Genomic DNA, 14157 nt, shown 5'->3' on the forward strand with positions numbered 1-14157 from the left:
CACACATTTTTCTCATAAAATTTCCATGACTTTCATAAGCTGTTTTATCGTGTGTCAGTTTATTTTTATTTAAAAAAATATTTAAGCGACTGTTACTGATTCAAATGAAAAACTATTTTCTCTAATTTTTTATCGGCTCATTGTTAATGAAATGTCTTGTTCAATATTAAGGGTAGAAAAAATTATTCAAAAGCATTTTCTCATCGTAAAAAGTGATTTTTCAATAGCAGAATGTCTTATCCATGTGCGTTTGCGTAACATATAGTGATAAAACGTTTATTTCGTTTAAAATAGCTTACAACTGTGTGCCACTCGAAGAATATATAATATTTTGACTAGAGTTTCAGCTGCAACTTTTTATCATTTCGTATTATATCATAAATGTGAACTAGAACAGAAACTAAAATCATCATAATTTCAAGTAATAGTTGAGATCTTTATTTACGATAAACGATATAGTTGCAATATAAAAATATTTTAAATTTGTAATTTTAAGCATGGCAATGGAAAATATAAGTGCTATTCTACATGGTATCAATGATCTACGACTGGTAAGTTTTGATAAATATTTTAACTGAATGTGAATCTTTATTCTAAAAGAAAGCCTGATGAGAAAACTACAAGAAATTAAGTCTGAACTAAAAGACAATGAATAAATTTGTTGGTTGATATTTTTAAAAACATTGAAAAAAATATGTTAAACATATAAGAAACGTAATTATTAATAATAAATTTGTACAGGAAAGTTTTTTAGCTTGGAATTCTTTCTTCAAGCATACCATTTAGTACCATCAAGATATTATATTTTTATTTACAACACAGCATATGTTTTATAACGATTTAAAGAATTTTTTTATTTGAGATATGTGGCAATGTGAGTTGCAGTGATAAATTGAGTTTTTAAATTTTATTCGATTATAAAACTTACTATAATTAGCCATGAACTATCAAACAGTGTTGCCTTAACTATTACACTAGCTGTAAACAAAAAACACATTTTTTTTATTTTCATGCAAGACATGTTAACCCGTTAACGCCGAGACGGGCAGAATTTTTTTCTCTATTGTAGTCTGCAATTAAATCATCTTATCGGAGCGAGAAAAATTTTTGAGTACTCATTTTCTATGTGAAATTTAATGTACTTTTTGAATATGGGTTTATAATTAACCTCTGATAAATATTAAAAAAGTTATAAACAATTTACTGCGAAAAAAACACGATTTTGAAGCTTGAAAAAAAACTTTGATTTAAATTTTTTTTATGAAAGAGACTTGAACTGTATCCAATAATACCTAAAATTGTGGAATAATGACCTACAGTTTAAAGTACTGTAGGTGGGATTTGAATATTCAATAACTTTTTTTTCTAATGTTGATCGTTTTCGAACAAAAAAGTACATTTTTTGGAATATTTTTTGGTAAATTTATTGGGAAAAGTGTATTTTTTGGAGTCTACCATTTTGAATATTCAAATCCCACCTAAAGTACTTTAAACTGTAGGTCATTATTCCACAATTTTAGGTATTATTGGACACATTTCAAGTCTCTTTCATAAAAAAAATTTAAATGAAAGTTTTTTTTCCAGATTCAAAATCGTGTTTTTTTGCAGTAAATTGTTTATAACTTTTTTAATATTTATCAGAGATTAATTATAAACTCATATTCAAAAAGTACATTAAATTTTAAGTAGAAAATAAGTACTCAAAAATTTTTCTCGCTCCGATAAGATGATTTGATTGCAGACTACAATAGAGAAAAAAATTCTGTCCGTCTCGGCGTTAACGGGAACCATGAAATTAATTTTTCGTAAAATTCAAATCCATTTGTATTTTGAAATTATGTGTGAAATTTAAATGTACATTAAGGTGTATATAAAAAATCCCAAAACGTAAATATAATTTTTATACAGAATTTTTTCGTAGAGTCTAGCGATAACTTATCAATTAGAACATCAACAAAGGAGTGCAAAAGTTAAGATTTTGTAAATGATTCTTTTAACATTGATTGAATCTAGGAGAGGCTCAGGCATCAACATGCAAATTAGAATGTAAAAAAATCAAAATATTAAATTATAAAGAATATTGTGATAAGAAGAAATATTGCACAATACACGATATTTTTGAATTTATTCAAAATCTAAAAAATCAGGACTGCAACTGACTGTCAATTGATTAATTGCAAGATCCTTTTTAAGCAGTTTTTATGAGAAATTATTCATTGAATTGAATAAATGGATTAAAAAATTTTTTAAAAAAATCGTAAGAAGCGATTTTGACCTATAAATTTAAAATGTTACTATATCTCTATTAGAACGAAACAAAATTGTCGTAATTGATGATTGATTTGGCGTGATAAGGACAAGGATGATGATACAAACACAATAAAGAAACAACACTCAAAGTTCTCTTAGAACAGTGGCAAACTTTATTTTAACTCACACTGTACACACTGCACTTAAACACAAAAATAAATACAGGACAATGCCCTGAGCTTGAAACAAGCAAAACAAAAGGAAAAACTGCGAAAATCAAAATTGTGTTGAGCTCAGCTCTGCGGCAAGAATCGCTAACGAGTAAGGCTCGCTCGCATGTACACGCATGAAAGGGGGAAAGAGACAAATTATCTCGCGCGGTCGCCTCGTCCACTGCTGCCCCCTCACATACCCGCACATACGGCTCGCACAAATATCGGCGACTTATGCATCGCCGACAGAAATAAAGTAACCTTATTAATCTTACGTATTGAAAATACGTTTTCCTATAACCATGTTTAAAATTGTCTTAACGACAAATCTCAAACGAACAGTCCGGATTAAATGGAATTCGGTAAAAATTGTTGTCTACATTGCGTTAAACTTCAAGACCTATTACAAAACTTTATTAGACAGTAGTTGACATTTTTAGAAAGCTTCTTAAATAGTTTTGGGAAAAAAATTGGTTCGAACTCCATTAGATTTCCTGTTTTTATTTTGTTTTTTTTAAGTTGTTTCCGTTTAATAACCTCACAGGTAGCTCCAATCACTTTAGAATGATTTTTTTTCTGAAAATTGGGACAATTTCCAACAAAAAAGCTCATGGGCACGTTTATTTTTGAATCATTCTATTCTAATTTAGGAGTTATTTGAATATTTGTGATTTTTCATGAATTTCGAAAAAACGCTAAAATGGACAATTTCTGGCCTCTGAAAAAGTGTCATAGATGGCCCAAATTTTTCTAAAATATATATGTTAAATAGGAAGGGGAATGAGCAAAACAAAATTTTGATTCGTCTAAAACAAAGAGAAATTTTATTTAAAAATTTAATATTTAAATTCAAGATCGCACGTGGCGATTACTAACCTAAAACAAAGAGAATCGATAATTAAACGTTTGTACTCCCTCCTCTCCTGTCCATTCACAAATAAACCAACCAATCCAATCAATTTCAATCAATTACACAAATTAACTCGATAAATTTTATAACTTAGAACTATCTTGATTCCTTTTATATATTTCTTTTTTTAACTTTAATAATTTTATGAGTATTCCAAGAAACTCGCTTTCTCCTTTCTTCTTCTTCTCTTCTTCTTCTCTTCTGCTACTTGGCTGTGGTGACATCTAGCCCATTTCTGTGTAAGCGTGTACTACACATAGCTTACATCTCCCCCATCAGGATGAGGAAAGCACGATGCAAAGTAATTTTAATTTGAATGTACCATAAATTCTTCAGTAATAGGTACCAGTTTTGTTATGTGATATAGGCCCATGGATTTTTTTTTTCATTTTCGATGTTTAGTTTAAAGATTGAGTCTGATATCTTATTTTCTATTTTAAAGGGTCCAATTCTCACTTCGTCCATTTTTTTTCTATTTAGCTTATTGCCATTCATAACATAAACCATATCTCCTATTTTAAAATCGTGTTTTACTCTATTCTTGTCGAACAAAGATTTGTTATATTTGTGTGAGTCAATCGATCGGAGCAGTGCTAATTTTCGATCTTGTTCCAGATTCTTAGAACAATCATTGGTTACTTTTAATTCCGGAGGTAGTAAATCTGTGGATGCACCGTTCATCAGGTATAAAGGGGAAAATTTTGTTGTAGTGTGGACAGTCTTGTTATAGGCATCGACACAATATTCTGCGATCTTTGACCAAGCCTTCCGTTTTTTGTCGCTGTTGACCATACATCTAATTTTGTTTACTAGAGTCTGATTCAATCTCTCGTTTAGCCCGTTTGAGAAAGATGAATCTACTGCTGTAAAGACTAATTCAATTTTCCTCTCTTTTAAGTAATTTTTGAATTCTTTTGAATCGATTGCCGGATATTGATCTGCTAGTAATATTTCTATATCATTTTCCTCTGGAACTTTTTTTATTAATTTTATGAAATCTCGCGCCAACTGGTTTTTAGAGCATAAGATATATGCGAATCGGGTAAAGTGGTCTACCAATAAATGTAAGTACCGTTTAGTGGATCTCTGTCCGCCGAATCCTCTAATTGTATCCAAAGACATTATTTGGAAAGGCCTTTCTGCAGGACCCAGATGTGACAGGAATCCAAATTTTTTGTTTAGTCTCGTCTTGTTTTTAATACAAACATTGCAACTTTTGCAGATCAAACCGATATTTTTTGATAAATTTGGTGCTGTATAAAATGGCTTGATTTTCATTTCGATTTGATTAATCCCGATGTGGCAAAATTTTTCGTGGACTGTCTTTATTAATATTTTGCTATAATCTTCACTTAGAACTATTTTCTTTTTTTTATTCTTACTCTGTTTGTAGTAAATGTTTTTTTCTATAATGTAGTGTTTATTATCGTTATCATTTAATTTAATCTTCTCTTGGTCACTCATTATTTCTTCTATACTTATCACGTTCACTGTTTTTAGTTTGTCTTCTTCATTTTCGTAATGTTCATAAACAGGATTTCTGCTAAGGCAGTCAGCCTCCGTATTTTCTTTTCCTGGGTTATAAATTATTTTGAAATTGTATTGGGATAGATATAGAGTCATGTCCCCTAACTCGTCATCTACTCTATTCTTCACATTTAAATTTTCTAATGGCTTGTGGTCGGTATAAACGATAAATGTATTACCAATCAACCAATGTTGCCAAAACTTTAAACTCTCTTTTATCGCCAAACATTCTAGGAAAATTGCCTTTTTCTTTTTTTGTGAGTCACTCAGTTTCTTTGAAAAATAGGAGACGGGTTTTTGTGTACCATCTTGTTGTGTTTGTTTTAATATGGTACCTATTCCTTTGATGCTTGCGTCTGTGTATATGAAAGTCGGAGCTTTTTGATTGTAGATAGCTAAAATTGGTTTCGAGCATAAGTATTTTTTTACCTCATCAAAGGCATTATCACATTCCTTGGACCAGTCGAACATAACATTTTTCCTGAGTAGGTTGTGTAGAGGGTCAAGCAGTATTGAGACGTTAGGTATATATTTCCCGTAAAAATTTATTTTTCCAAGGAACTGTCGTATCTGTTTCTTGTTTTGCGGTATCGGAAATTCTTCTATGGATCTCAAATTGTCTTTTAAAGGGGTTATTGTATTTTTTGTGATAATGTGGCCTAAATATTTTACTGAATTAGCTGCAAATTTGCACTTTGTTAATTTCAAACGGAAACCTTCTTTGACTATAGCATCCAGTAATTGTTTCAGATGTGTTAAATGTTCTTCGAAAGTTTTCGAGGATATCATTATGTCGTCTATATAGTTTACGACAAAGTTTGTTAAATTATGTTTCCGAATTATATTTACCAGAATTCGTTGGAAAAATGCTGCTGAGGTCTTCAATCCAAAAGGTAAGCATGACCACTGGTAATGGCCTTCTTGTGTCACAAATGCAGTCTTATATCTGTCTCTTATTCTTAATGGTATGGACCAGAAAGCTGAATTAATATCTAGCGTTGTGAAGAATTCACAGTCAATTGTTTTTACCATAAGGTCCTCAATCAAAGGAAATGGCTGTGATTGAGGTATAATTAATTTGTTTATGTCTCTAAAATCAATACATAGCCTGCTCCTTTTTCCTTCATCCCTTTTATATGGGTGCAATGGTGCCGCGAATGGGCTGTAGGATTCTTCGATTAGATTATGTTTAAGTAATTGTGCTACCTGTTTTTCAATCTCAGCTTTATCGCCTATTGAACATCTATATGGTCTTTTGTAGCAATATTTATCTGTCTGTAGATCAATGAAAGCTTCATAATTTTTGACTTTACCTACATCATATTTATTTTTTGCAAATACATTTTTGTAGTTTTCTAATAGAGTGTATATTTGTCGCGTTTGGTCGGCGTTTAAATGTCCAATATCAATGTTAAACTCATTTATATCAATACCTTCATTGAAATTTATTTGGAATTCGTCCTGTATATTGTTTTCATTTGTTTCTTCTTCATTATTATTTGTTATTTCAATTTTTTGTTTATTTTCCGGAATACTTTTATCTTTATTTGTATTTGACTTCATATGTTTATGTAATTGGGTATTTAAATTCTCATCATGAGTCAACCCGAATCTTTTTATCGTATCTAATCCTAATACCATGTCATAATCAAATTCTTTATCATCGTATAAGAATGCATTGATTTCATCTTGAACGTTTAATATGTTTGCATTTAATCTTATAATTCCATTTGTCTTACCCCTACCACTGATCGTTTTTATAGAACTGTTAAAGTTCCTTAAATTTTTTACATTAACTAATTTCGAATTTATTAATGTGATATTTGAGCCAGGGTCGTAAATACCCGTGCATTCGAAATTTTCGTTTAATATTACCTTAATTTTAATCAGTGGCGGGAAACTTAGTTTTTTGGATCCTCTATGTTTTCAATTTCTATTAAGGTGTTGGCTATTCTGTCATTTCTATTTCCTTTAAACCAACAGGATTCTTCTGGATGAAATTTGTTTTCTTTGCCTCTGCTCTCACATATTTTACATGGTTGTTTTACACTTATTTTTGATTCAGGTTTTGTTGATTTGAATTTGTTTTCATTCGTTTTATTTGGTTTTTTTCCCATGGTTTCATATTTTCTCAACTCACTGAATAGTTTTACTGACGTCGTGGTATCTTGGCGGTCTATTTTATTTCTAATAAATGTTGGCAGTCCGTCAGCAATCAAATCCACTAGTGTCCTATTGTCCATCTCATTATTTGCTTCCAAAAGTAAATGTTCTTTTTTTAAGGCGTATTCCAAAATTGATCCCGTAAAGTACTTGTAGTTCAGCGCGTATGTAACCGAAGACCAACCTTTGTCCGCAAACGATTGTAAGAAAGTTTCTCTCCATATCTTCCATTCAGAGTCTAAGGTGTGTTTGATTAACATAGAATTAAACCAGTCCTTTATCGAATCATCCAAAAATAGTCTAAGGACTTCAATTTTCTCAGCATCAATATTGATGTTTAATCTCTTACATTCTGTCTCATACTTCTGTAACCATTGGTTTGCATTCATCTTTTTTCCTTCAAACTTTTCCAGAACAAATTTTTCTCCTAATTTATTCAAATTTCTGTTTTTATTATCTTTCTGAGTTTCTTCTTTTTCACATAATTTTTCTAGTAATTTTATTAAGGTATCGTCTACTTGGTGTATTGACGTACTTTGTTCATCATTTCGTGATGGGGGCAGCTCCTCCAATAGATAGTCATTCATAGACATATTTCCACTACTATCTATATAGATGCCTGCGACTTGTGGAGGAAGATTTATCCACACATTTCTGAATTGTCCTCGTCGTTTCAAGGTGTTTGCAATTTTTTTAAACTCTGGGAGTTTAGCGAGCTCTGTATGTAATTTATACGATCTATACTCTGTTGGTACAATAAACTTGCTTCCACTTTCATCGGTTATAGATGTAAAAGCGATAATATTATTTTTCGGATCTTCATCGGCGACTACTTCACATTCAAACCGAAGTTTTACCATGGTGCTCAGAATCAGTAGAACTTCACAAACTTGATAATTATCGATTTATAAGATGTTAAATCGGAAGGGGAATGAGCAAAACAAAATTTTGATTCGTCTAAAACAAAGAGAAATTTTATTTAAAAATTTAATATTTAAATTCAAGATCGCACGTGGCGATTACTAACCTAAAACAAAGAGAATCGATAATTAAACGTTTGTACTCCCTCCTCTCCTGTCCATTCACAAATAAACCAACCAATCCAATCAATTTCAATCAATTACACAAATAACTCGATAAATTTTATAACTTAGAACTATCTTGATTCCTTTTATATATTTCTTTTTTTAACTTTAATAATTTTATGAGTATTCCAAGAAACTCGCTTTCTCCTTTCTTCTTCTTCTCTTCTTCTTCTCTTCTGCTACTTGGCTGTGGTGACATCTAGCCCATTTCTGTGTAAGCGTGTACTACACATAGCTTACAAATATTTTTGGGACAAATCTGACATCGACAACAACAAGTTTTTCATATTAGCAGAAAAAAAAATTTTTTGGCCATTTGACTTCACAGAGAATCGGCTAAATTATAAAAAATACTATAATTTATAGAAAAGAGGTGTCATCTAGACACTATAGTTATGGAAATTTCTCCCGATAAATATAATAAAAACTTCATCCATCAAAATTCGCTATTTTTTATTTCAACTTTTATATTATAAGTAGTAACGTTTCTTTTTTCAATAGTCAATTTTCTTATTTAGATTAAGAACAATTGAAATAAACTCCTGTGAAGTCTGCTTAAGGGCTAACAGGGGGCTTAATTATTTATCATTTTTCAATTACAGTACTACGCTATAAAAGTGAAAAAAAATGTTTTTTTTCAATAACACAAATGATAACCCTTTTCAATAGCCTATTTGAAAGTATTTTGTCAAGTTAGATACTTAGAAAAAATCGAGTACAATAATAATGAGGGTATTGGTGCTCAACGCAAGCTATACGCATATCTAAGCTACCTGTCGTAGAAATCCAAGAGCGAGCATCAATCTAATAAAGACTGTGTGGTTTCATTTTGTTCAATAGCCAATTGGACATGGTCGCAGCCAAAAGCTAGTCATAAAATGAACTGTAGCTACTCCTGTGTACAATTTTCTAGAATTTAGTATTCATTTTTTATCATTTTCCATAAATTAATTTCACTTTGCTATATGTACAAGTAGCTACAGTTCATCTTATGGCTAGCTTTTGGTTGCGACCATGGAAAATTGGCTATAGAACAAAATGAAACTACATAGGCTCCTTTAGCTGAATGCTTGATCTTGGATTTCTACGACAGGTAGCTTAGATATGCGTATAGCTTGCGTTGAGCACCAATACCCTCATTATTATTGTACTCAATTTTTTCTAAGTATCTAACTTGATAAAATACTTTCAAATAGGCTATTGAAAAGGGTTATCATTTGTGTTATTGAAAAAAAACATTTTTTTTTACTTTTACAGCCTAATACTGTAATTGAAAAATGATAAATAATTAAGCCCCCTGTTAGCCCTTAATAGGCAAACATTAGGCAGAGGCAGTTTGATCACATTGACCGTCCGATCGTATAAATCAGTACGTTTTATGAGTAATAAATATTAAGAAATAATGGGTTTATTGGAAAAATCAATCCATCTTTGTTTTTTTTTCTTTTTTTAAATCAATTTTTCTCCTCCTCTGACCGAAAACTCATATTCCTTCCCTATTATCGGGGAAAAAAATGGCCCTTTTAATCCCGGCGCATCGTAACCGCCTAAGCGTTGTAACCCACAACAGCGTCAACACAGCGCTGCTATGTGGGCATACGTATCAGCAACTTAACCTCACAAAAGATGGCATCATAAGAATACTAAAATGGCGTACTATTATTTGGTTTGAAAGCTAGAAACAGCTCAAATAACATGACCATACTTGATTACTTATTATTATATGTACCCTACCAAACTTACAAGGACATCTTTTCAGCTCCGGGGCACAGATCTTTACTAAACTTGCTTGAAGATCGTCTGGTACATAATAATGAAGCCCTGTATGGTCAGTGTGATCTCATAGGCCCTGAGAAATATTATAGAGCATAATGAAGTTATTAATATTAAATATTGTTAAAAAGTACCATGTATTAGCAAACTGGCTAAAAAGTATTTGTACCTTTACTTTTTCATGTTTTGAATACCTTATCAATCAATAAAATCTTTAGCTCAATTGGTTTACTGTGAGAGTTTTAATGAGCGAATCAATTGAAGCTAAAAATAACGCTTTTATGGTTAAATATTTTTAAAAATCATGTGAAAATTTTTTTTATACATAAAACTTACAATCCTTCCTTTTTCCCCATTTCAGACACTCAATTGAAGTATATTTACACACATATTGAATGCCACATTACCTAATTAGCGATGCTAGATGTCCTTTGTCAAGGTAAAAGACATATGGCGCTAAAAAAATCAATTAAACTTTTATCTTGGCAATGATAATATCAATCCAGCTTTTGATTGTTAAGGTATTCAAAACATGAAAAAGTAAAAGTACAAATACTTTTTGGCCAGTTTGACTTGACTATGTAAGCCTGATACCATGATGCGCTAATACATGGTATTTTTTAACAATACAGGAGTCCTTTATTATACGCGGATTCATTATCACGGAATTCGTTATCCACGATCGCGTCCATCGATTTGCGCCCATCCCTTCGTATCCGCGGGTCGAGTCTTGTTATCCGCGGATCGAAGATCGTGATTTTTTTCTCGAACGTATCTATGGTCCGAGATGTCGTAACCTTGACTCCGGATGTCGAAGGAGGTGGCTTTATAAACGTCGAAGAATCGGAAATTTCAAATCTCATATTGCCAGAACCACATTACATGTCCGAAGAAATCGAAGAGTTATCGACTGAAACACCGCTAAATCAGACTGATGATGCACCTGAACCGATTTTTGATCCTGAAAACTGATTGTCAAAGTTATGGATCTAGTCATTCGCGCAGGTGAATTAGCAACGGCTCATGATCCAATAATGACGCGTAGCTCGACTTTCAAACACTACTGTGATTTAGCTGCACAAATTTATGAAGAAATGCATAAAGATATTTTGAGACGAGCAAAGCAGAAAAAATTAACCGATTACTGTAAATATGTTATATGTAATTGCATATATGTGTTGTAAATATAAATGAACATATTAATAGATAAATTACTCAAAAAATACGTTTATTTGCAGGTGAAATGTACATATAAACTGTGCTTTCTTCAGGTTGAGGAACGTAACCCCCACTTATAACGAGGGACTTCTATATTTAATATTAATAACTTCATCATGCTCTATAATACTTCTCAGGGCCTATGAGATCTAACTGACCATACAGGGCTTCATTATTATGTACCAGTAGACCCCCAAGCAAGTTTGGTAAAGATCTGTGACCCGGAGCTGAAAAGCTCTCCTTGTAAGCTTAATACGTATGCCGGCTTGCATGTGTGTGCTTTTGCTTACGCATGCACACATACACCAGTTTTATAATGTCTGTATGCGCTCTTGCTTACGCAAGCGCACTCATACCAGTGTCACCCCGTCTGTGTGTGCTCTTGCTTACGCGAACACATACACACATACCCATGTCACGCTGTCCGTGTGTGCTCTTGCTTACGCGAATACACACATACGTTGATATCCGTGTGCTTACGCTAGCGCACCCACTCAGCGGCGGCTCCTATACATGCAGGCCTACACCGGGTGGTGCAGCGACTCACCGTGCGTGCCCACCTGACCTGTATGGTCAAGTGACATCTGAAGACCGTTAGGGGGCCACCAAGTTCAAATCGTTGGCAAACGCTATTGCGCAGATGATTCTGTTGCCGACTCTAATTTCACATCTATCGGGAAGGGAGTGCAGTAGGTGCTGATTGATGATATTGAAGAGAACTGGTAACAGAAGATCATCTTGTTTTATCCCACGAGTTGGAATAGGGTCCGAGGTCCAGCCATCGCCGCAAAGCACCGTCGTAGCTCTGATCTGAAATAGATCATGAGGGCTGAATGTTCTACACTGTCGAATACTTTAGCCAGATCTAGGTTGGCTAAATTAGCTGGTTTGACCGATTGGAAGGTTAAAGGTGTTTTCATATGTAGTGAATTGTGGTGTGTGAGGAAGAAGCGGGTCCAAGGCGGTAGCCGTACTGGAGGTGCAGGAGGCCAGAGGGGCTTTATAACTACACTCATAAACTTACGATTATTTTTCAAAGAAAACCACAATCGAACTTTTACTTTCAAACAACACACACAATCAGTATATTATACTTTTATGAAATAATAAATATTATAAGTTAGAACGTGATTGAACAAAGTGAGAAAATTAGAATAAAAGTCGAACGAATCAAAATGGAATCGAACAAAAGGAACTCATGTGAGCTCGACGAGCGCAGAACGAGGATTGAGTGTAGAGGGGAGGCAGTAGTGGCGACAGCGGCTCCCTTCACTCAGGGCTGGCTCGCTCGCTTGATATGAAGAACGATGGTCACGCTAATGCCGACACAAGTTATAATACATCCTCTCTTTGAGTATTCTCTCTAAACAAAAAAAAACAAAAAACAAAAAACAAAATTAATCAAAATAAACATAGCATTTTTCTTACAAAAATAAATATGAAGCCAGCCTTTTACTGTACGCTCGCGATATACAAGACATTAATTTCTTTTATCTTATACCACTCGCAGATAAAGTAATACTGCGTGTCGATATTTTTGGTATGTTTGTGGAATTTGGGATTTTTAATGAGACGCAATGCCCTTTGCTTGTCAACATGCAAGGGCATAGCACCAACCAATCTATACGAACCCTTAGCTATTAATTTGCGCATTCATATTGCTTCTCTCGTGGCCAAGCTTGCAGAGACGTATTTTACTTCGGTTGTGTTTAGCACCACTGTTTTTTGACGCTGCAAGCTCTACGATACCGATCCCGAAGCTAATTTAAAAATAAAACTCGAAGTAGAGCATCGAGTGCTCAAATAGCCCGCATAATCGTAATCACAGTAGCCAACAGGCTCAAAGGACTTATTATCGTAACAGTAAGTAATCCAAATATTGCACGTTCCCTTTACATATCTTACAATTCTGTTTCCCACTTCCCGAAGATTTCTGTTAAAATTGTTAAAATACCTGCTAATTACATTTACGGTATATGCCAATTCAGAGCGAGTCACATAACATAGAAACATCAGTGAACCGACAAATTCACGGAAAGGCTTATTCATGCCATGCCTACGTGACTTTGTAACCCAATTTAGGATTTAGGAACCGACAACGGGCGTTCACCTCAAGTAACTGCCTAAAAAAAGAGAGCCTTTATTAAATCGATCGTCATACTTCTAGAGTTCAGAGATTTCTAGGAAAGAGCATCTGTGTACGAAGCAGTACACCGGTGCACCCGCACTTACGAGCAGAGATAAGAACCACTTCAGCTATGCTTATAATCCATTTCACACGATTCGTTAAATGGAGAACAGGCCTCGATTTCTGAGAAACCCGTAGCCCACCTGAGCACACACCGGGCCTGTAGCCTGCGCTTGAATCAACTGGGTATTATGTTTTCGAATCAGGAGAGGGTCAATCCATTCAGCTTATATACGGCCCGAAAAAGGAGGGCACCAGAGAGACCAGTACGAGAGCTTAGACATGACGAAGCTACGCTAGTCCATAAGTACAAGTTTATAGAGTCCATTCGAGAGTGCAGTGACAGTGCCGAGTGCTCTCATCAATATCAGCCAGCAGCCGCACAACAGCCAATAGCCCAATCAGCAGCAGCAGCAATATTTGTAAGCCATATGAATAATAAAAATTAGTCGTGTGAATTAAAACAATGTAGCCTCATTTCTCTCCTCACCCTACTCACTTACGCACATGCTCGCCTGACAAGCAAAAATGCGCGCAAGTATAAGATAAAAGCGATAATAATATTGATTCATAAATGTTTGGCTAAAGAGCCATAACATACTCATTAAGATGTTGTATAAATTCCGCCTTGAGTAATTCATGCGATCTGTATATTGCTGAAATTTTCATATTATAGTTGTTATCAATATAGAGTCCCAAGTCTTAGTACATACAACAATGCTGGGCTTATTGACCCCGAAGTTATTTAGTAAAACCTGTAGCTTCAGATAATTGGCCTTCAAACTTCTAATATTAGCAAGTAATATATTCTCATTGTTGCATCTCAGATTC

At 33.7% G+C, this 14157-nt stretch overlaps 1 protein-coding gene across 1 annotated transcript in view; it reads left to right on the plus strand.

Moving 5' to 3' along the window:
* The first annotated feature begins 315 nt into the window (after positions 1 to 315).
* The window catches only part of LOC106650374 (sorbitol dehydrogenase-like), a 99306-nt gene continuing 85464 nt past the window's right edge, over positions 316 to 14157 (plus strand). The window contains exons 1-2 of the mRNA XM_014368336.2: positions 316 to 421; positions 497 to 551. Of these exons, the coding sequence (XP_014223822.1) occupies positions 498 to 551 (54 nt within the window). The 5' untranslated portion in view covers positions 316 to 421; position 497. The remainder of the gene's footprint in view (positions 422 to 496; positions 552 to 14157) is intronic.

This window comes from Trichogramma pretiosum, unplaced genomic scaffold, assembly GCF_000599845.2.
Source record: "Trichogramma pretiosum strain Unisexual culture from Peru unplaced genomic scaffold, Tpre_2.0 scaffold141, whole genome shotgun sequence".
In the NCBI taxonomy this organism is placed as follows: domain Eukaryota; kingdom Metazoa; phylum Arthropoda; class Insecta; order Hymenoptera; family Trichogrammatidae; genus Trichogramma; species Trichogramma pretiosum.